Source organism: Pollachius pollachius (genome assembly GCF_949987615.1).
Source record: "Pollachius pollachius genome assembly, chromosome: 11".
In the NCBI taxonomy this organism is placed as follows: Eukaryota; Metazoa; Chordata; class Actinopteri; order Gadiformes; family Gadidae; genus Pollachius; species Pollachius pollachius.
The window spans coordinates 8,358,682-8,381,267 of NC_136944.1; the positions used below are offsets into that span (position 1 = coordinate 8,358,682).

A 22,586-nucleotide genomic window follows, 5' to 3' on the forward strand; every position below is an offset into this window, starting at 1 on the left:
TGTGTCTGGACTTTCCTATGATATTTTAATATATTTATCTTTGTACAACCATAATATCCCATGTCAATGAGAAAAAAAAAATCCTCCAAATATCTCACTTTTTGCTTTGTTTAATCAGTGGCTATGTATATAATATTTATCATGGCAACCATTTTAAAGTTGCGACACTGTGGAAGTGATGACCAGTCAATGTTGGCCTATGCGGGTTATGTTATATGGCATTAGCTTCAGCTAAAGATTAACCACTAAAATTATTGTGCTAATTTTGTATCTGTCATAAATTCTACTATAATGTAAACCAAAATGTGTCGTTTCATACAGGAAATCAAGCTGTATTTTTAACAAACATTAAATATTTGTGTTTTGAAAATATGTATGTATTACATCTAATATTTTTCTACTCATATTGATTTTGCAAAATGGCTTTGTTGATGTACACATCGTCAATTCAGTTAATTCAGTAAAAAGAAAACATTGTGTACATAAGGCACTAAAAATACTTCAAATTTTCCAAATATAAATCTGAACAATCTCAATCCAAGTAAAATTATAAATACATTTGTAGTTTAAAAACATTATTGTGCATAATGTCAAAAGACAAAAGCTTTTTTGTATGATTTCATCAGTAAAAACAGTGCGTGTTCAGTGTAGTGCCTTCTCAGTTTACCCTATTATTTAACTGTAAATTTTGGTGGCTTGGCATCGATACAGAATAAATTAATAAATGAAACATTATGGCCCAATTTAGTCAAAACACATATTGCAATCTTTGAGATTAATAGAGGCAAGACATTGACTCTACACACACTTCCCAAGGTGTATTTTGAGTACGCCCTCATCGTGTAACCTTAACAAATGGTCAAACTCGGCAGGCATTGCATGAACCTTCTTCTTACTCTGTACGTTGTCATAGTAGTGGTTGTTGAGGGGCTGGTGTAATAGCGGGTGTTGGTCAAAGGGCCAGAACCCATATAGGTGTACATTGGTGCAAAGTTCCAGCGCCAGGCTGGCCACCATGAAGCCAGAGCTCAGACGCCTTTTCAGGCCCTTGGAGCCCCAGAAGCTGTGCAGATTCCGAATGTACTCTGGGTTTAGGAACACCGGCCTGATTGGGCTCACTAACTCCTCGATGGTGTAGACGACCCTCAGGGAAGGCTGGATGTTTTTGGAGAGTGTGAACGCCGGCAGGAGCATCAGAGCGTCCTTGTAGTGACGCATGCTCTCGACGAAGGGCCGTCGGCGATCCAGTAGACCACTTAATCTGAGAAGCAGAGGGTGGGTTGTAAGAGAAGGAAATACATAAGCCCTCACTGTGTCAAAGTCATATTGGTAGTACACCATGCAGTTGCCATTACTTCCGATTCAGGATGCTTGGATTGGCCGTCACAAGGTTTGTCTTGTTGCCTACATTCTTGAGGTGGCTGTTCTCCACAGGAGGTAGATTACACCTGCATCGGGAGAAAGTACACACTCTTATCTGTCGCAATTCAAATTTGTATTTGATTGAAGCTCAAAATGCATCATGAAGATTGTGCATTCTGAGGGATTCAGTATAATTACGACGTCACAATGTTGTAGGAAGTAGTCTGGGAGTTCCTACCTGATGACGAACTGGGCTGAATCTATCATCTCTCTACAGGTGCTGTTAGACAAAATCCCTCCATTGCCAACCACAGAGCAGGTATCCCAGGTTTTGCTTGAGAATGGATTATTCTAATCACAAACAGACAAGAGACAAAACAACAGTGTTTAGAAATATGTGCTGAATTTGATTTATAGTCTTCATTTTGGCATTATATCACATTGTTAAAAAGTATTGGTGTCTTTTAAAGTCCTTTTGATTAGGTTATTAAATCAAATATACTGTAAGCATTTTAACAAACATAATTGTTAGGACAATGTTGAAAAGAAACATAACAGAGAAATGTGTCTTTGGAACTGAGAAATTTAGAGAGACCTCCAAGTAATAAGGAGCGTTGCTGTGAAATTTTGAGAAAAGATTGAGAGAAAAAAGGGCAGAAAAGATGTGGCAGAAGTGGCATTCTATAAATGATATACAAGGGCTCTGTTCCTGAAAAGCTAATGAGCTGATTTAAAAGGAGGTGAATAAAAGAGCAAAGGGGAAATAAGCACATTTGCAGCCGAAGTTCAACTCTGTGCCCCCTAAAAATAATGTGCTGTCCTTTATGGTTGGTTAATGTTAGATGGTTGAATTTTATACCAATCTTACCTGATAGTCTAACCGACGGCTCTGTATTATTTGTGTTTAGAGCACTTTAGGCTGGAGTGTAAAGGGGATATAGCTAGGCAGCAGAGCATTTCACTGCAAATCAAAAGGTCCCTACTCCAACTCCAGGCCTCCCCTAAAACTATTCCCTGAAAGAACATCTAGGCATTCATTGTATTTTTATCTAACTGAAAAGTCTAGGCTCTGTTTTCTTTGTGTTAAGAGCACTCTGTGTTGTTTTGACGATTAAGCGGGAACATAGCATAGCATAGCAGTTTGTGTAAAGGAGGCATAGCTCTGAGGCATTGCTCACTGTCAGAGTATCTGTCTGCGGATCTAGAGGTCTTCAGTTCAAATCGGACTGCTTTGATTATATAGTGCACACTTTAAAATAATATTTAATATAAAAAAAGTTCTTTTTTTTCATTTCAGAGAGCACATTTTAGGGTTCATATAAAAATAGGAAGAACGGTCAATTCCATAGGGGGTATAGTTGACACAGTGACAGAGCATTTCATGAAATTTCCTGTCCAAATGGTTAAGTTGCTATTAAAGTTTTCTTACATCAGGAATCACTTGCATTATTGGTACAGGTGTATGGAGACTTTGATAGTCAGTATAAATAAACAACAAATGCCCAAAGAAATGACCTTTGCTAAGGTGTTGAAAATGTCTGACGTCACACTTGTGTTTCCTTTTGCACCATCGTACAAAATCTGGGATCCCACCGGGGTATTTTCCTGTGTCATGATGGCCTTGGTAAAACCCTGACATGTGCTTCTCAGCAGATCTCTGAGGAGCAACCAAAAGAAAACAAACATTAAAAAAATAATTGAGTTGCACCGTATACAATAGAGCATGGTACATCCATTCAAATGTACACACAAATAAGGGTGTCAACTGCTGCATCGGGCAGTGCCCTATTCAGTCTACATCAGATTGAGGTGGAGGTGGAAGAACCAGAGACGTCGGAGAACCCGACGCAGTCGCTTGTGATTCATAATTTCGTCTGGAGGCACACACAGCTTTTGGCTGTGATAATATGTATAAGATATGTATATGATATTATTTAGATATAGAGCTCCAGGACTGTAACACAAGTGTTGTACACTTCTTTGTTATTTGGATAACCGTTCTGCTGTTGGTGTTATGGCGCATAACATGTTGGTTCTTTGACGTCGTTTGTATTTCCACAACGAGACTGTAGTTGGGGCTATCTCAGCCATCGTTGAGCCCCGCTGCCCGCCGCCCGCTGCCGCGAGGCATCACCGATGCAAAGCATCACCGATGGGCAGCCGGTAGCGGGCAGCGGGCGGATCAATCTACTTCATTGAGGTGGAGGTGGAAGAACCAGAGACGTCGGGGAACCCGACGCAGTTGTTTGTGATTCATAATATCGTCTGTAGGCATACACAGCTTTTGGCCGTAATAATATGTATTATGTGATATCTATTTTATGATATTATTTAGATATAGAGCTCCAGGACTGTTGTACATTTCGTTGTTATTTGGATAACTGTTCTGCTGTTGGTGTTATGGCGCATAACGCGTCGGACTCTCGTCTCTGGTATTTCCACAGCGAGACTCGTAGTGGGGGTTATCTCAGCCGTGGTTAAGAAGGAATTGGGGGAAAGGAACTTTGGCTTTGACTCCCTGAAGTACATGAACCACGACATGGAGGAGAAAGGGATGGTTGCCCGCGATTGTCTCCCGCTTGAGCCCCGCTTCCCGCTGCCAAGGGACCACCGCGTCGGCGCTGCCCGCTGCCGAGGTGGTGGTCCCTCGGCAGCGAGCCTCCGGCGGGAGACAATCGCGGGCAACAATCCCTTTCTCCTCCATGTTGTGGTGTACTTCAGATTGATGTGGACGTGGAAGAACCAGAGACGTCAGAGAACCCGACGCAGTCGTTTGAGATTCATAATATCATCTGGAGGCGCACACAGCTTTTGGCCGTGATAATATATATTATATGATACATATATATGTATAATATATTATTTAGATACGGAGCTCCAGGAAACGGCGCATTTGGGGAAAGCTCAATGTGCGACTGGCTCGTAGTGGCTGTAATTCTGCACCACGGTTGAATTTCGGGAACGTCTTCAAATACTGTGTTCGGGGCCCACTAATATCTATATTAAAGCATCCATAAAGTAGCATGCCATGGGACCTTTAATTTTTTTTTTTTGTAATTGGTATTTTATTGAGTTTTTATACACCACTATTACACTGCAATCAACATTGTAGTCAACATGACAATTGACATCTTACCAATTGTTCCTTAGTGATGTTACATTTTTGAAAAAGAACATAAAGATTAAGCCAGAAAAGGTAATAAAAATCGGGTAGAAATAGTTAAATGAAAAAGAAAAAGTAAAATAATAATAAAAAAAAAAAATAAAAAAAAAATTAAAGAAAATAAAAATAGAAAAACACACATGGATCAATTTTACATTTTTACAATAGGCACCACGCTCTCATCTTATAGCAATATATTGCACGTACTTTCCCCATTTCGCCACATACCGTTCAGTCCTGTCATTAATGTTGAAAGAAATCTTTTCGTAGGATGCCACTTTTGCTAACTCCGTGCTCCACTCCTGGAAAGAGGGCTCACCTGGGTTCTTCCAATTTCTCATTATAATTTGTTTTCCAACCATTATACTGGTCTGGATAAAGTCTGCTGCTCCACAATTGGATGTTATTTGTGGATCATTTAAGACATAAAGCCGCGGGCAGAACTCCAAGCTAGACCGGGTAATATTTTCAATGTGATCATGAATCTTTAGCCAGTAGTTCTGTATCATGGGACATTCCCAGAGCAGATGAAGGAGAGTCCCTTCTGAGCTGCAGCACTTCCAACAGTCTGCATTATCCCGCAGCTTCAGCCTGAACAGTCGGCTTGGAGTCCAATAAAAGCGATTAAGAACCTTAAACTGGATTAATCTAATTTTAATGTCTCTTGACACCCTCTTAATGTTTTCACAAATACGATCCCAGTCTTTATGTGTGACATCAATGTTCAAATCTGCCGACCAAGTTAACATTGATGCATAAAATATGGTAACTGTCTGTTGGAATAACATTGTATAGAATATGGAAGCCTCATGTCCCAAACCCATTATTTTCGTAGTCCGAGAGAGAAGATCCGACTGTTGAGGTTCTATTCCTCTCCCTATGACAGTAAGTAACAAGTGACGCATTTGTAAGTACTTCCAGAAATTATTTCTGGGCAGATTGTATTCACCAGTCAACATTTCAAATGACTTTATATTATCCCTCTCATATAGGTTTGCTAGTGTAATAATTCCTTTTTCCACCCAATCTTTCCATAAAAAAGAATGTTTATTAATACGTAACTTTGGGTTATTCCAAATACAAGATTCAGAATTAAGATAGACATTGATATTAAAAGCTTTAGAAAACTTCTTCCACACATTAACGAGGTTGGATATGATAGGGTGAGATTTTAATTCGGAAGGTATAGTGCTAGACAGAGCATTTATTGGGGCAAGTGGGGAAAGCAGTCTCTGTTCAATCTCAAACCAGGGAGGGGCTCTCTCAGGTGGCAGTGTCCACTGAGCTATATGTCTCAGACAGAAGGCATAATGATACAGGGCTAGCTTGGGGAGGCCCATGCCACCCTTATTGATTGGAACTTGAAGCCTTTCTAACTTTATCCTTGCACGTTTGCCATTCCATAAAAACTTTTTGCAAATTTGGTCAAACCTTTTAAAGTATTTCTGGGGTATTGCAATAGGAAGACATTGAAGCAAATAATTCAACCTTGGGATACAGTTCATCTTAAGGACGTTAACCTTCCCCCATAATGATAAGAATAGTGGTGACCATCTATCTGTATCTAATGACATTTTATTAAAAAGTGGGTCCAGATTCTTTTCGATTATTTTATCAATATGGTGAGGGAAGAAAATGCCAAGATATTTTATGCCTTCAGTAGGCCACTGAAATAGCCCTGCCTGAAATAAAGTTTTTGGGCAGTATGAGGTCAGTGGGAGGGCCTCTGACTTAGACCAGTTGACTTTATACCCTGATATTTTGGAGAATGACTTAATAACGTCCAATAATGCTGGGACAGATCTGGCTGGGTCCGAGGTAAGCCACAGAATGTCGTCCGCGTAAAGCAGAAGCTTATGTGTAGACTCATTTATTTTAACTCCCTGAATATTCTGATTCTTCCGAATAGCTGCCGCAAGAGGCTCAAGAGCTAGACAAAAAAGCCCTGGCGACAATGCAGAGCCCTGCCGGGTGCCTCTACCAAGTGTGAAATAAGAGGAAATCAGACCATTTGTTCTCACTGCGGCCTGTGGGTCTTTATAGAGAATATCTATCCATCTGAGAAATGTTTGACCAAATCCAAAAGCTCTAAGCGTATGAAACATATACCTCCACTCCAGCCTATCAAACGCTTTCTCAGCGTCAAGTGAGATAGCTGCTGTTGGATCGTTGGAGTCCCGTACAGACCACATAATATTTATAAGACGTCTCACATTATCAGAAGAATTTCTTTGTCTAATAAAGCCCACTTGGTCCGGATGGATAAGTGACCTAAGTGTTCTATCCAATCTATTCGCAAGTATTTTAGATAAAAGTCTACAATCAACAGATATTAAACTTATTGGACGATAGCTTTTACAGTCAGTTGGGTCCTTTTCTTTTTTAAGTATAAGTGTGATAATTGCCTGGTTTAAGGAGGGAGGTAATTTACCAAATTCAAATGCTTCTGTAAGCATATTTTCAAATAATGGTAATAGATCTTCTGCATAACATTTAAAGAATTCTGCCGTAAACCCGTCTTGTCCTGGGGATTTACCTGCTGGTAGGGCCTTAATTGCATTAAGTATCTCCTGGGAACTAATAGGTGAATCCAAGTCTTCCTGTTGGGAGCTACTCAACTTAGGAAGGTTTAATTTATCCAGAAATGACATTATCTCTTTGTCCGTGGCAGTACTTTCAGATGTATAAAGATTTATATAGAATTTCTTGAACGCATCATTTATTTCCCTAGATTTAGTTGCCATGCTTCCATCCCCAGTCGTCACCGCTGCTACAGAAGACTTGGACTCTTTTTGTTTAATGTACCTGGCCAAAAACTTCCCTGCTTTATCCCCCGATTCAAAAATAGTCTGCCTGGCCCTAAACAAAAGATATTCAGTTTTCTTGGATATTATAATATTATATTCATATTTAAGGTGAGTCAGTTCTTTTAAAATAGATTCAGATATATTCCTTTTTAATTTAGCTTCAGTGTTCTTAATTCTCTTTTCTAGATCTGTGAGTTTAGCAGTATTGACCTTCTTCTTGTGAGAAGAATATTGAATAATAAATCCCCTTAGAAAGGCCTTCATGGCCTCCCAGGCCACCATGGCAGAGGGAGCTGTGGAGACATTGGTCTCCAAATACAGCCTAAGGTAATGGGAGGTAATGGGACCTTTAATTTAATCAATTAATGGCAAAGTACATTTTTTATTTAGCTTTCAGACCCTTACAATAGAAAGCAATGGAACCCACTACAGATATCCTCATGTTCTCTTCAAGTATTTTACATTCGCAGAGGGGAGCTCTGGTGGTTCCCTCACTATTGGCAACAGAACTCAGTTACTGTTTTTAAAGGTGACATTTATACCACCAGGTGTGAGTGTGATTAGCCATTACAAGGCGTTTTTAAAATCTGCCTCTTCTGACATCACGAGTGGGTGCATCCACCTAGATGTGTGCTGGATAGATCAGTCTACCAGCCTACCCAGTGGATTGTAACAAAGGTTGCTCATCTATCCCTCATAAATCTAGGTGGCCCACTTGTGATGTCAGAAGTGGCAGATTTTCAAAACGGCTTGTAATGGCTAATCACACTGACACCTGGTGAGTGATGGAAAAGGTCCCTCCAAAATAACGTGTAATGTCTGTAGCTAACTACTAACAGGCATATATTGTCACGGGTGGCAGGCAGGCAGGCAGGCAGGTAGGACCCAATAGCAGACAGTTCAGGTAAAAGGTAATTTATTAACGCAAAAAGGCAAGGAACACCGAGAACACAGAGAACACAGGTGACACAGGTAACACCGGTAACAGACAGGACACAACTCACCACAAACCACAATGATCCGACGAGGAACAAAGGAAAGTCAAGGGCTTAAATACCAAACACAGGGCCCGCAACGAGGAACAGCTGAAACACATTAGGGGAGGGAGCAGTAATCACACAGGAGGAAAACTTGACCGGACATGGGGAGAAACAAGACAGAGATACCAAAGTAAAACAGGAAACACAGGGAAACACACCAAAACAAGACAAGGAAACAGACAGACCATGACATATATATTTGGACACAACTACAGGTGAGTTCTCAGTGTTTGGTTTAATCCAGAACTGCCACTGCCAATATAATGCAATGCATTTATGTGTATCCCTCCTTCGACTACTTGGCACAGAACAATGCCCTAGGCTACGACACTGACCTCCTCAGGCCACTACCTGTCATTACATAACGGGTTTAAAAAGAAGCATGATCGGTCTGAGATAGATTATACGCATTGCCAATCACAGTGGTCTGCAGCAGACCAGGAGTATGTGCTGCTAACAGTGCTGGTTCCCATACCACCAGGTTCTGAGTCACTATATCTTATGTATAGATTCTGTTTTCAACGATGATCATCATAATCATGTTTTTTGAAGCGATAATGTACCAATAAAGTGAAAGGAAGACAAAAAAGATTTTCAAAAGACTAAAACAATTATCAACTTGAGAGTTGTACCAATAGGGAGTGATCAAAACACAGCATCAACGCGGACATAGAATTACTCGGGAGTAAGATAGACCTTCACCTCACACGTGTATCAGAGAATCAGACCTTTATCTCATAAAAAAAGTTATCAGCGCAATGCACAGGAACTTTCTCAGATCTCATACACACTGTAAAAAGGGGCGTGGCACAGGCCCCTTTCGACTTTTTGACCACATACACGAAAAACTGTACAGACAGGTCTTTTATCTCTACACACCTTAATGCACAAGTTTCTATTTTCATCCCACTGGAAATGGGGAACTTAAAAATAATGACGTTTTATGCTTATTTACTGTTAGGTTGGAGGTCACGCCCCTTATTGTGACCTTTCAAGACGGGCAGAGATGCCAATGCACTTGGCCCCTTTTTTTTTGCAGACTCAAGACTTTCACAGAGCGATCCCACTGCGCCCCCTGGTTCATAGGTCATAGGCCAAGTTCCTTTCTCTTTCCAATGACAGTAGATTCATTGCGTGCAATGCTTTTTATTTCCAAAGAGTTTTAATAGCGCATTTGATGATACTTTGTGAATCACTTCCTGTCTGTTGGACTAGAGGCTGCAAATGGAATAATGCATATCAAGGCCCTATTTCATATAAAAAAGACCCCAATTGTCCTTGACCCCTAGTTCTCCTTATTACGTCCCTTTCTGTAGGGCTAGATTGTAGTATACTATCTACTAAATGTAATAAGCCTTAATGCCCTGAATCATATTAGAAACCAGATATCTCTATCGGACTCCAAAGACCTCGCACGCAATTGTGTTGCAGGTGTTTGTATCACAATCGTTTTTAGTACCTGAACTTTGTAGAGTTTTCTTGCTGAATTTTCCATATCTGAGAATAACGTGCCATCACTTTCTCAATCGGTGATTCCCTATTAACAAAACACAGCAAATATCTGAATATACTGCAATAAAAAAAACATTTAATAAAGACTTAAAGTAGACGTAGGCATGAACACATTAAATAGAATAACTGTTTTCCGTTCTGTATCACAAGTGTCACTGACACCAATATTAGATAGATTCATATTTGTCACATTTGACAAATTAATAATTGTATATAATCCAATGTGACCTACATTGAATTCCCATACATGTAAATGAATGTGAATTCATGTAAATGAATGTGAATTCAATGTATTCTCACATGCGATGTGAGAATATGAGTTTTTGGTTGACTCTTTTTAAATGACAGAATCTCTTCCATGATTGGTTCGGGTAAACATCTTGCCTTTCAATCACAGGTGTATGAAATGCATCTTCCAAATGGTGGATACACATACGAAGGGAGGGAGCAAAGCGGGTGAGGTTGTTATAAAATGTGGGCTCTCACCTGCATCCTTTACATCCTTTAGGGGGCTGCGGGATTTTCGGAGCGGGAGGTAAAGGAGCAGGTAAGTGTGAAACAGTTATGTTCGGGAAAAGCTTTTTCAGAGCTTTATATAGTAACATGGTTGGATGGCAAACACACACATAAACACACACACACATCTAATTAGGATGACTTTTGAATAAGCACAACCCAACCACAATTGGCCAAACAGTTGCATATCTGTTCGAAGAAAGTGCAACCAGTCAGTCAAGTCCTTTGAAATGTGTACCCGTGTTAATTTGCTGCGGTTAAGGTTCAGCCCTTTAACTAGGAGGGGCATGTTTCACCTTGTTGCATGACAAACCCAAGGTAACCACATTGAACTGTAAAATTCTTCGTACATTCATAAATCTATCTGTAGTTAATATATGTACATGATAAAATATACATTACATTTTGATCCATTGCCTGTAAACTGTAGATAGCGTAAAATAAGTGTTGCACAGGTCAGAGTTGCTGACTGGAATAAATGTCTCGTATTTCACAGTCTTAAACAAAATAGAAAAGATTAAGCCAGGGTCCATAGTAGTAGGTCTGTCAAGGATGTAGGCCTATCGAAACACACTAAAAAGAAAAAAGTTTTGTCCAAAGACGAATCTCTGATTAAGTCCACCTATTGTTTACACACTGTGGCCGTCAGATGGATGATATAATGCCAAGAAAGAGAGTAGAGGACCTGTAAACTGCCTCCCCACCCACTGCCCATTCATGTTGTTTTTGTTAAAATGCACATTTTTTCCCATAATACAGATTCTTGAAAAGATCTTGTGACTTCTTGTGGATGTCTTGCAATCAATTTAATAGAACCGTTAAACTTTACTCAAGTGTTAGTGTTCTTTGGGGAAAATGTGTATGTGTGGATGTGTCTGTGTGTCCGTGTGTCTGTGTGTGTGTGTGTGTGTGTGACCTGTTATTGAAGACATACGAGCTGAGGGTGGTAAACACAGTTTCGCAGATGAGGAGGGTGATCGTCAAGGAGAACAACATCTTCATGGAGGACAGCATCTCCAATGCTTACGTTCTCTTTCTTCTCTATTCTTCTGTGAGTTCCAACTCTCCAGTGCTCTTCAACAGGATGTCCCGTCTCTCTCTTTCTGTCCGTGAACAGTTGGTCCTATTTGAGCGTCCGTCCTTAAGGCTGGCACAGGTAGGTTCAGCAGTAACGATTGTTGTTTTGGTTTGAATGCCTTCTGTAATTCACAAGATAAGGCTCTGATTCTTCCTCACCCTAGCTGCCACCTGTCTCCCTCCTCTTTGATTCTCAGCACGGTTGTTTTCAGATCGTGTTTAAGATATGTGAGTGGCACATGCTTGACAGTGTCTGATACAAAGATAGAGACTGTTTGGGAGATTGGTAAGGTAGTTGATGATCCACATCCCACACCCAACCTTTTCTTGGGCTTCTTCAGCCAATGGACACAGGGTGGTGATGTCAGAAGACCGGTTTATTGTAAGGTTGCAGACAATGATACATGACAATGGTGCTCCATGTTGCCATACAGGAGATCTCTCTCCGAGAGCCATATTGAATTATATACCTGAGAGCCATATTGAATCATATATCGTTTGGAAGCTTCTTATAGCAGCAGCAAACCGTGACTCTTAAACTTTAGCCCTCTGAACCCCCTTCCCTGTCGCGTGACAGCAGACAAATCAGACAATCCCAACTATTTAGACAGAGAATTATGACAACAGAAATTCCAAATACTTGACAGTAATATAAATGACAGAAAAAAAACAACCCTTAAAAGATGGCCGTCTTGGAAGCAATAGCCAATCCAAAAAGATGAAGAGGAACATCAGCAGCCAACATCCAGTGCCCAGAACACCTCACTGCTCCTCGACCTGCCAGCACCGAGCCAAGAAAAGATTCAACTCCCAAAGCCAAATGGCAGAAAACAAATCTGAAGAAAAAGAACTTAACGCAAAGGAACACAGGAGGTGGATCCCTCCAACCAGGCACAAAAACAAATGAAGATCATCAGACATCGAAATACGGAAGGGCCGAGCCCCCCGGATTGACACTTGAGACCCCCTCAAAGCCTTGGTAGGGGAGAAGAAGAATGATATTAAATGGCCACAAGGATTTGTGTTTTCGTAGTATCTTCCATTATGCATTATTAAATTATTTTGGTTTATCTTATTAACACATTTTTATACTGTCAAATATACTGTGTGCAACAGTACCGTCTTTGTAAGGGTAGCTGTAGTACGTATAGTACAAGTACAAATTACTTATATATTTTGGCAAATCATTGCATGTACAGAGGAAATGGCCAAATATGAACTAGCAAACAGAGACAAGAGTTTATGTAAATGCAAACAAATAGGAAATGTAAGCAATCTGCAGTTTGCTTAATGTTTATATATATATTATTCAAGATTGTTTTGTACTGTTTTGTAAAAGTATGGTGTGTGGATGATGGCTGGTTGAAACAGCCTCACCCGGCCCGAGGCAGACTGATTGGACAATGGGCTGGGTGAGGCTGCACCACTGTTGCAGTTTGAACAATAAATGTGCACATGTTAAACCAGCTTTCACCACACACACTCGGGTAGAGATCTCCTGCATGGTAACATGGAGCACCATGTGTCTTTGTTCTCAATCTCTTCCTTGCAATAAACTGGTCTTCAAACAGCACCACCCTTTGCCGGGATGAGCCCAATAAAAGACACCTAGCAGGGGTGTGTTGTGGATCATCGTCCAACTGAACAATGTCCAGATCTGAACAATCTCTATCTTTTGCATCCATACATTTCATGCATGTGCCACTCACATGTCTTGGTGATAAAGCCCCGACGACCTACATACGTTCAAGGGGCGTCGTTTGCCATGCTGAGAATAAACAAAGAGGAGGAGAGGTCAACGCTAAGCTGAGGAGCTGGAAGAACCAGAGGCAGGACCCACGGTTCACCGGCAGAAAGAGTGGGAGGATGCAGTATGTTGAAGAGCACAGGAGAGTTGTACCTCACATAAGAACAGAGAGGAAAGAGAGGAAGGGTACAGTATGTTGAAGAGCACAGGAGAGTTGTACCTCACATAAGAACAGAGAGGAAAGAGAGGAAGGGTACAGTATGTTGAAGAGCACAGGAGAGTTGTACCTCACATAAGAACAGAGAGGAAAGAGAGGAAGGGTACAGTATGTTGAAGAGCAGAGGCGAGTAGAATAGAGCAGAAAGAGAAGTCACAATGAGAACATAAGCATGGAAGATGGTGTCGTCTTTGAAGATGGTGTTCTCCTTGATGATCACAGACACACACACACACGCTCACACACACTAAAAAGGCAATAAATACAAGAGGCTACTGTAAAATGTCAAATTATGTTTTTTTTGGACCAATTTTGGTGTTTGAGCAAAAACGGCATGCATGAGCAGTGAGATTAGGCAGTTTACAGGCCATCAGCCTCTTGCTTAGCACGTTCGTGACAGACCTACTCCAATGCATCATGGCTTTATAGACATATTGCGAAATAGTTAACAACTCTCTCCAATCAGGCAATTTCCCAAAAGCCTTGAAAACTGCAGTTATTAAACCCCTTTTTAAAAAGCGGAGCCTAGATGCCTCTATTATTAACAACTACAGCCAGTGGTTAATTTCAGCCTCCCTGTATTCCGGTACTTATTTGGGCAGATCTGGTACCTCTCATGAAAAAAATAAAAACATGTTTAAAATAAAATAATAATATGCATATATTAATTTACAGAACAAATCCCAAGAATTTCATGTTGTTTAATAAGATTTAACATCATTTGAAAGTGTCGGAGATCTGTTGACGCACTGAAAAGCTGCGGGCCAACAAACCACGCCCGACACTTTTGAAATTTGCCGCATCTGAGGAGCAAGCAGAGAGGAAAAAACGTTACCATGCATGACCACATGCGTGTGCACCACGTACAAGTTAAAGTAAATTATGATAAATTTAATATCACAGAGCAGGATTGTGAACATTTACAATATCTCATGTCAATTTACAATTGGCAAAATGTGTCAGCGTTGGCTGACTAGCTTTTTAATTAGGATATTGATCCTGCGCGCCTCCTCTTTGCAACGGAATTTGTTTAAGATATAAAACCATTTAATTGAACATACTAAAACAGATATTTTCGTTTTTAAATAAATATTTGGAAACGAAAATTCAATTTCCCGCAGTGTGCCTCTCTGGTATTGAGCGGGTCTGCAGGATCGCACTCTACACAACCCAGTCGGTAAAAAAGTGACGGTCACGCACGACTCCGTAATCAACGCTTTCCAAGCATCGGTGGTGATGGTAACTGTCTCCGCTAAGCACAGTATCTCACGGAGGGAGGCTGCTGCTTTGCTGTACATTTTCTCCAGCCGCACAGTCATAGTTTGGCGACATGGCACTCACTGTGTAATCCGCCTCGAGAAATGCGATCAGATCATGGAAGACTAACACGTCACGTCTCTGGCAAAGGCTTCCGTATTTAAAATAGCATATATATGCATGTTATATTCTCAATTTAATTTACAGAGCAATCCCTGCAAATTATTTAGGTTAACTATATAAGAGACTAGGATGAGTGTGTGTCTGACAGGGGGGGGGGGGGGGGGGGAGCCATCACGATGGTGGACCTCCGTCGTGATGGTCGATGACGTCGTCCATCGGCACAACCCTAGTAGGCAGTGTATTTTTTTTTTGTCCCATTACCTCTAAGAAAATCCCATTGTATGATTTTTAAGTAATTCATTTGCATTTTATTGCATGACATAAGCACTTGATCACCTACAAACCTGTAAGAATTCCAGCTCTCACAGACCTGTTAGTTATTCTTTTGTTCTCCACTCATTACCTGTATTAACTGCACCTTTGGAACTTGTTACCTGTATAAAAGACACCTGTCCACACACTCAATTAAACAGACTCCAACCTCTCCACAATGGCCAAGACCAGAGGGCTGTGTAAGGACAGCAGGGATAAAATTGTAGACCTGCACTAGGCTGGGATGGGCTACAGGACAATAGGCAAGCAGCTTGGTGAGAAGGCAACAACTGTTGGCGCAATTATTAGAAAATGGAAGGAGTTCAAGATGATGGTCAATCTCCCTCGGTCTGGGGCTCCATGCAAGATCTCACCTCGTGGGGCGTCAATGATCATGAGGAAGGTGAGGGATCAGCCCAGAACTACACGGCAGGACCTGGTCAATGACCTGAAGAGAGCTGGGACCAGAGTCTAAAAGAAAACCATTAGTAACACACTACGCCATCATGGATTAAAATCCTGCAGTGCACGCAAGGTCCCCCTGCTCAAGCCAGCGCATGTCCAGGCTCGTCTGAAGTTTGCCAATGACCATCTGGATGATCAAGAGGAGGAATGGGAGAAGGTCATACAAATACAAATACATATTTATTTATTTATTATATACGGAGACCACCAGACCTCCTTGGTCTATTCTGGTCTATTCAATTCAAGTTGGGTGGGCGAGAATAGGGATGTAGTGCCATACCGTCAATATGAATTTCATTCATAGAATTTCCGAGAGGGTGGTCAATGTTCAGATACAGATCTCGTTATAACAAGCTAGTTACGTCACTCTGAGAGATGCGCACAGACATATTTTCTAGTGACACAGCCTATAACCTATTTGTGAAAGCAAAACATCAAGCTCATTGATTTAACGAGGCAGGGTTATTTGAAATAATTCATTAAGATATCATGTGTGAGAGGTCATTCCTCCCCCTGAGTGTGTATTGACTATTTCTGGTGATTGAAATGCTCATTGCAAGCTTCCTATTTATGTCTAGTGTACCCCTACTGTCCACAAGCACCCCCCCCTCCCCATATGGATATGGAGAATTGTTGCCATGTCCCAGTGGTGGTGGTGTCATATCTATGAAAGAGGGCATTCAAATACACTACAATGATCAATTAGGAGGCCGAAGCCCTAAAGGAAGTGATGCAATAGGTAATTTCTGAGTTAAGGATAGTAACAAGTAAGCTATAGACCTGGGGTCTCTTTTATATCAACAGGTATCTCAAAGGACGCATACCATTATCAACTTAGGGATTCCAGCCCTACAAGAAATTACTCAGCAAGTGCTCCATCTCGTTGCACCTCACCCAGCGGCTCGCGTGCAAGATTTTGGCCTGAAGTTCTTCCCGGACCTACATCCTAGCCATCCAACATGCATATCTGAGAATCAGGCCTCTCTTCAATAATGACAAAAAGTTATGACAGAAATTTACATTAACTTTTTGTTATCTCATAAGGGGCGTGTTCCCGGCTCCTTTTGACCTTTTGACCCCAGACTTCAGAAAGTTGTCCACAGGCCAGCTGTATCTACACGCCTTAAGGCACAAATTTACACCTCCATCCCACCAACAATGGGGACCAGAAACTAACCTGAATTATGCACATTTACCTTACTGTTGGAGGTCACGCCCCTTTTCCTACCTTTTCAAGATAGCTTGATATGCCAAAAAGTATACGCATATTTCCCAGGGTCCGACATATCTGAGATTTGGAGTTCTAGCCCTAACAGAAAAAAAGTTTTGCAAAATGGACTGTTTTTTGGTCAAAGCCTCTCAGAAGTGTTGCCTGCAAGACCTAGTGGATCAGAATGTGGTGGAGATAGGAAGGTCCTACCGCCCTGAAACTTGACTACCTTATTGTAGGGCCTAGCTGGGACCCCCACACCGAAACTTGGCCCTCTCTGACCCCGAGGGCAGGGTTAGGGTTAGGGTTAGGGTCAGGGCTTGCTTTTTTTCCAGAGACCCACAATTTTCACAGATCATAATCCCAAAATACACCCTGGTTGAAGGTCTAATGGACAGAGATTTATCTCTTGTCAACTAATTTAGATTCATTTCTAGCAACGGCTTATTGCCAATGCGTTTCAATGGAGCATTCGATGATGCTGTGTGAGCCTTTCCTGTAGGGCTGGAGCCCCCCAGTTGATAATGGTATGCGTCCTTTGAGACCCTCGTTGATATAAAAGAGACCCCAGGTCTATAGCTTACTTGTTACTATCCTTAACTCAGAAATTACCTATTGCATCACTTCCTTTAGGGCTTCGGCCTCCTAATTGATCATTGTAGTATATTTGAATGCCCTCTTTCATAGATATGACACCACCACCACCAGGACATGGCAACAATTCTCCATATCAATATGGGGAGGGGGGGTACACTAGACATAAATAGGAAGCACACTAAGTATGAGGTATGGCCTCTCACACATGATAACTTAATTAATTGTTTCAAATAACCCTGCCTCATTAAATCAATGAGCTTGGTGTGGAAGGGGGCGGTCGATGGCAACCACCATAGGATTGTTGTTTTGACAATTCCTGTGCAGCCTGCCCCCTTCTGAAGTCAAAAATAATCTCCCAATTGAAATGCATTGGTTTAATATTGAATTAATTATATATTAAAATATATATTATGCATACAATTATTTAGTTATAATATTATAAGTAGACCATATAGCTATTATCGTTATAACAAGATCTGTATCTGATTCACAATCCACTTCCACCAATCCAATCAACGAAGAGGGTTGTAACACCAACGGTATACTTTTTCTATGGGGAATATGGTTCAGGTATAAACAGACAATATTTAAATATTTATAATGTAAAAACTAGCCTATACGTAGGTCTACAGCATATCATACATTTGACATGTATATAGAGTTAGACTATTGTATGAGGTTATAGGCCCAATTCGGTTAAAATGCAGCCTCTGCTGGCCCGCAACTAGATCGTCTCATTGTCTCGTTATACGCTTTAGAAGTTAATTATATTTAAATTATTCTAACAGTGTAGCCTGTATTTTCTTAGCATTATCATTACATTCTTTCTCGTTACATCGATATAAATTATTGTTATAACGAGATCTGTATCTTGACCATTGAGCATCCTCTCGGAAATTCTATGAATGAAATTCATATTGACGGTATGGCACTATATCCCTATTCTCGCCCACCCAACCCTTGAATTTAATAGACCACTTTCGTTGCCTCGAGGAGGTCTGGTGGTTTCTGTATAAAATAAATGAATAAATATGTATATATATATATATATATACTATTTATATGTATATATTTATTTATTATATATACGGAGACCACCAGACCTCCTCGAAACAACAAAATAAATGAATAAATACATAGGCCTATATATGTATAAATATGTATGTGTATATATATATATATATATATAAAGACACATACATATTTATATATATATTAATTTATTCCATTATATATATAGATTTATTTATTATATACGGAGACCACGAGACCTCCTCGAAGCAATGAAAATGGTCTATTAAATTCAAGATGGGTGAATGGGCGAGAATAGGGATATAGTGCCATACCGTCAATTTCATTAATATATATATATATGTATATATATGTATATACATATATATATATATGTATATATATATATATATATATATACATATATATATATATATATCGTCGTTGAGACGGGATCTGTGTGTGTGCCATGGAATATGAGTGTCATTAACTTGCATTGGAGCAAAATCTGTGGCCATATCACAGAAATTTGCGTGTTTCCGTGAGGTTCCACGGATTTTGAGTTAAGTGTCCGTGGTCATTTCACGGATTCCTGTGAGACCAGGTTGCGGGGTTGATAGTGGAGAGTTTCCTCTTCACACTGGCAGCAGACAGGCACAGAGCTTGACCGTGGGGGACGGGTGGAGTTTTCTCTGGGTTTGTGTTGTTTGTGGCTTCAAACTGTGCAAAGAAGCTGTTGAGGTTGTTGAGCAGAGAGATGTTGTCGTCGCAGATCTGTGGCGTGGGCTCGTAGTCCGTGATGGTCTGAATGTCCTGCCACGGGCTCCGCGCGTCCCTGCTGTCTTTGAAGTGGCAGGTTATCTTTTTTGTATAGTCCTGTTTTGCTTTCCTGATGCCACGGGACAGGTCGGCTCTCGCTGTTCTCAGGCCAGTTTCATCCCCGGCTCTGAAGGCGTTGTCTCTGGTACTCAGCAGCCGGTGGACCTCCCCTGTCAGCCATGCCTTCCGGTTAGCCCGAATGATGATGGTGTGAGTCAGAGAGTCCGATGTGGGGCAGGGGGGAGGCCTTGTATGCTCCTTTGTGGCTAGTGTAGTCCATATCCAAAATGTTATCTCCTCTTGTTGGGAAATCAACATGCTGGTAGAGTTTTCGAAGGACAGTCTTAAGATCAGCATGATTGATACAGTTCACAAAGTGCCGCATTCCTGTCACTGCTGGTGGAGGTTGAAGGGATGTACCGCGACTAGCAAAATTGCAGTAAACTCCCTCGGCAGGTAGAAAGGACGGTGTAAGTGCAGGCAGTGTCTTCCTGCTCTGTAAAGTCTTATGTGTAATTCAGTCTTTGACCTCAAGGTGGACTCTCGTATTAACTCTTGTAAATGTACCTGTTGTTTTATTTCTTGTTTTTATTCGTTGTTTATCTGGAAGCTTCCAGAAGCTAGCGTTGCAGCTGCAGACAAGCCACGTTTTATATTTGCTACGGTTTTATATTTTAAGCCTTCTTCAAACGAGATTTAAGTCAACCCCATTGGCTACAAGCAGGCAAAGTGCTTAGTATTGTGTTTTTGTTTCCTTTTTATTTGCCGTGAAGGATTTATGTGCTCTTGGACTGTCCAGTCCAAGGATGGCAACTTGCTCTGGTATTCATCCCGGATGACACCAGGGCCACCACGGTATGCAACATCTTGTGTGGATGCCATCAAGTCCAGCTTCCAACTCTTTTTATCAGAGTCCATTGTGGTAATTATACTGGCGATGACAAACTTAGAAGGGGGGCGTGTGTTTGCGGACACAAGGAAGGCATTGGACCAGGTTGATTCTAGCAGGAGTACATCGGTCCAACAATGAGGCTACAAAAAGTCTGTGGGATACAGAGTCAGTCTTTTTACCAGAGTCACCTATATTCCGGTCAACTATGTCCCTGCAGCAGTTTCATGTCCTCTCAAGAGTTATCAGATTTGATGACAGAGCTACACAACCTTTCCACTGGCGAGATGACAAACTAACTGCCATCAGGAACGTTTGGGACAGGTGGGTGGAGCGCCTGCCACTGATGTACAATCCAGGCACTGAGGTGACAGTGGACGAGCGCCTGGTCCCTTTCAGAGGTCGCTTTCCATTCAAACACTACATCCCAAGCAAACCAGGCAAGTATGGGATCAAGATCTGGGCAGCATGTGATGCCAGGAGCAGCTACGCCTGGAATATGCAGGTTTACACAGGGAAACCTGTTACTGGAAGGCCAGAAGAAAAAACAAGGCATGAGTGTTGTGTTAGACATGACAGCCGGTCTCAAGGGGCATTACATCACATGTGATAACTTTTTCACATCACATGGGCTTGGTCAGGAGCTGCTGAAAAGAAAGCTCACCATGGTGGGGACAGTGAGGAAGAACAACCCTCAACTTCCCCTTGCACTGGTGAAGGGGGGGAGAGGGAGAGAGGTACTCTCTTCCAAATTTGCTTTCACTGACACACACAAGAATGTCATCCTAATGAGCACTCTACACAAAGACGCCGCTGTCAGCGAAGCAGAGCACAGGAAGCCCCAGATCGTCCTGGACTACAACAGAAACAAAGGAGGCGTTGACTGCATCAGATGAATCATATTCATCTGTCATGCAGTTGATTTACTTGTATTCATGTAAAACATTGCATTTTATGTGAGACAGGTTCAATATTGTTTCCAATCTATTCATTATTATTTCTTTCATTGCAGCTTACTGGTACATACACCTGCAAGCGAATGACAGCTTGTTGGCCTGTGGCGGTGTTCCACAACATCCTCGATGTGTCTGCATGTAATGCATATGTGGTGTGGACAGCGATCGACCCAGCCTGGAATCAGGGGAAATGTTTCAAGAGGAGACTCTTCCTGGCAGAGATTGGGAAAGCTTTAGTGACTCCTCCAATTCAACGGCGCCAGCACCTTCCCCGCACACCTGCCTCTGGCAGTCTGGCAGACGAACACGACACAAAGGTTAACATGTTAACACATACTGACTGAACCAGAAAAACAGATATATCAAATATGCAAAGATGAAAAAGATTTGACTTGATAGTGCAGAAAAAAACTGGGGCGGCTGGCTTGACTGTCGTTCTCCAAGTATCGGCTGGCTTGACCGCATTCACTGTTCACAGCAAAGTTGGAAATCAGAGAACAATAGAGAAGAAAGAACGTAATCATTGGAGATGCTGTCCTCCTTGAAGAAGCTGCTCTCCTTAATGATCATCATCCTCATCTTCGGAATCATGTTCACTACCCTCATCTCGTAAGTCAACAATATCAGGTCAAACACATGCAAACACACAGACACACACAAACACACAGACACACACAAACACACACACACACACACACACCCCCACTCTTTCCTCCAAGAACACCAACACTTGAGTGGGGTTTAACTTTTTTATGACACTGATTGCCGGAATCCACTTGGACATCCACGGCCATAATGTGTTAACAATAGGTGGACATAATCTCTGACTCATCTTTGGACAGAATTGTTATTTTTTGGTTTGATCAGATAGGCCTATGCCCGTGACAGATCAACTACTATGCATCCTGGGTTCATTAAGTCTATTTTATTTAAGACAGTGAAATACGAGATATGTGTTCCAGCCTGCAACGTTTCCAAACACCTCTGAATTTAACTGTAGAACCCTAAAGGCTAAGGCTAAGGCTAAGGCTACCTTTTTTAAAGGGTTGGGGAACGATTCATGTTTTGAATCGCGATTCATAGCATAGTATTGGTGACTTTACTCGCGATTAATCAAACTTTTAAAATTCTATTTTAAATCCACTCCAATTGAAGTTAAATGATATTAAGAAACGGAATGACATTATCATTCATACCAGCTGTAGATAACTAGTTTTTGTAGATAACAAAAACTAAGCCAAGTGATGTTGACAGAGTTTTATTGACTCACTCAGTGTGGGTTGAATATGAAATTTACGGAACACCGCATATTTAGGGATTATAAACAGGCTGTCACTTACTGCCAGTGTAATTTGCATTAAAATAAGGATGCGTTAACGTGTTATTAACACGTTAACTTGCCCAGCCCTGAATTTTTAACATGATAACACATACTGACTGAACCGGAAAAACATACATGAAATATGCAAAGGGAGGAGAAAAGAAATCCTTGAAAGTGCAGCAAAC

General features: G+C 41.2%; 1 protein-coding gene across 1 annotated transcript; it reads right to left on the reverse strand.

Annotated features, from left to right (window-relative positions):
* Window positions 1-798: 798 nt before the first annotated feature.
* LOC307082968 (alpha-2,8-sialyltransferase 8F-like) lies at window positions 799-11,414 on the reverse strand (the record flags this gene model as incomplete). The annotated part of the gene is made up of 7 exons (XM_079746730.1): window positions 799-1,261; window positions 1,356-1,448; window positions 1,601-1,713; window positions 2,878-3,019; window positions 9,832-9,909; window positions 10,371-10,462; window positions 11,331-11,414. The coding sequence occupies 7 exons, from the start codon at window positions 11,412-11,414 to the stop codon at window positions 799-801; spliced, it is 1,065 nt and encodes a 354-aa protein (XP_079602856.1).
* Between the last annotated feature and the right edge of the window lie 11,172 nt (window positions 11,415-22,586).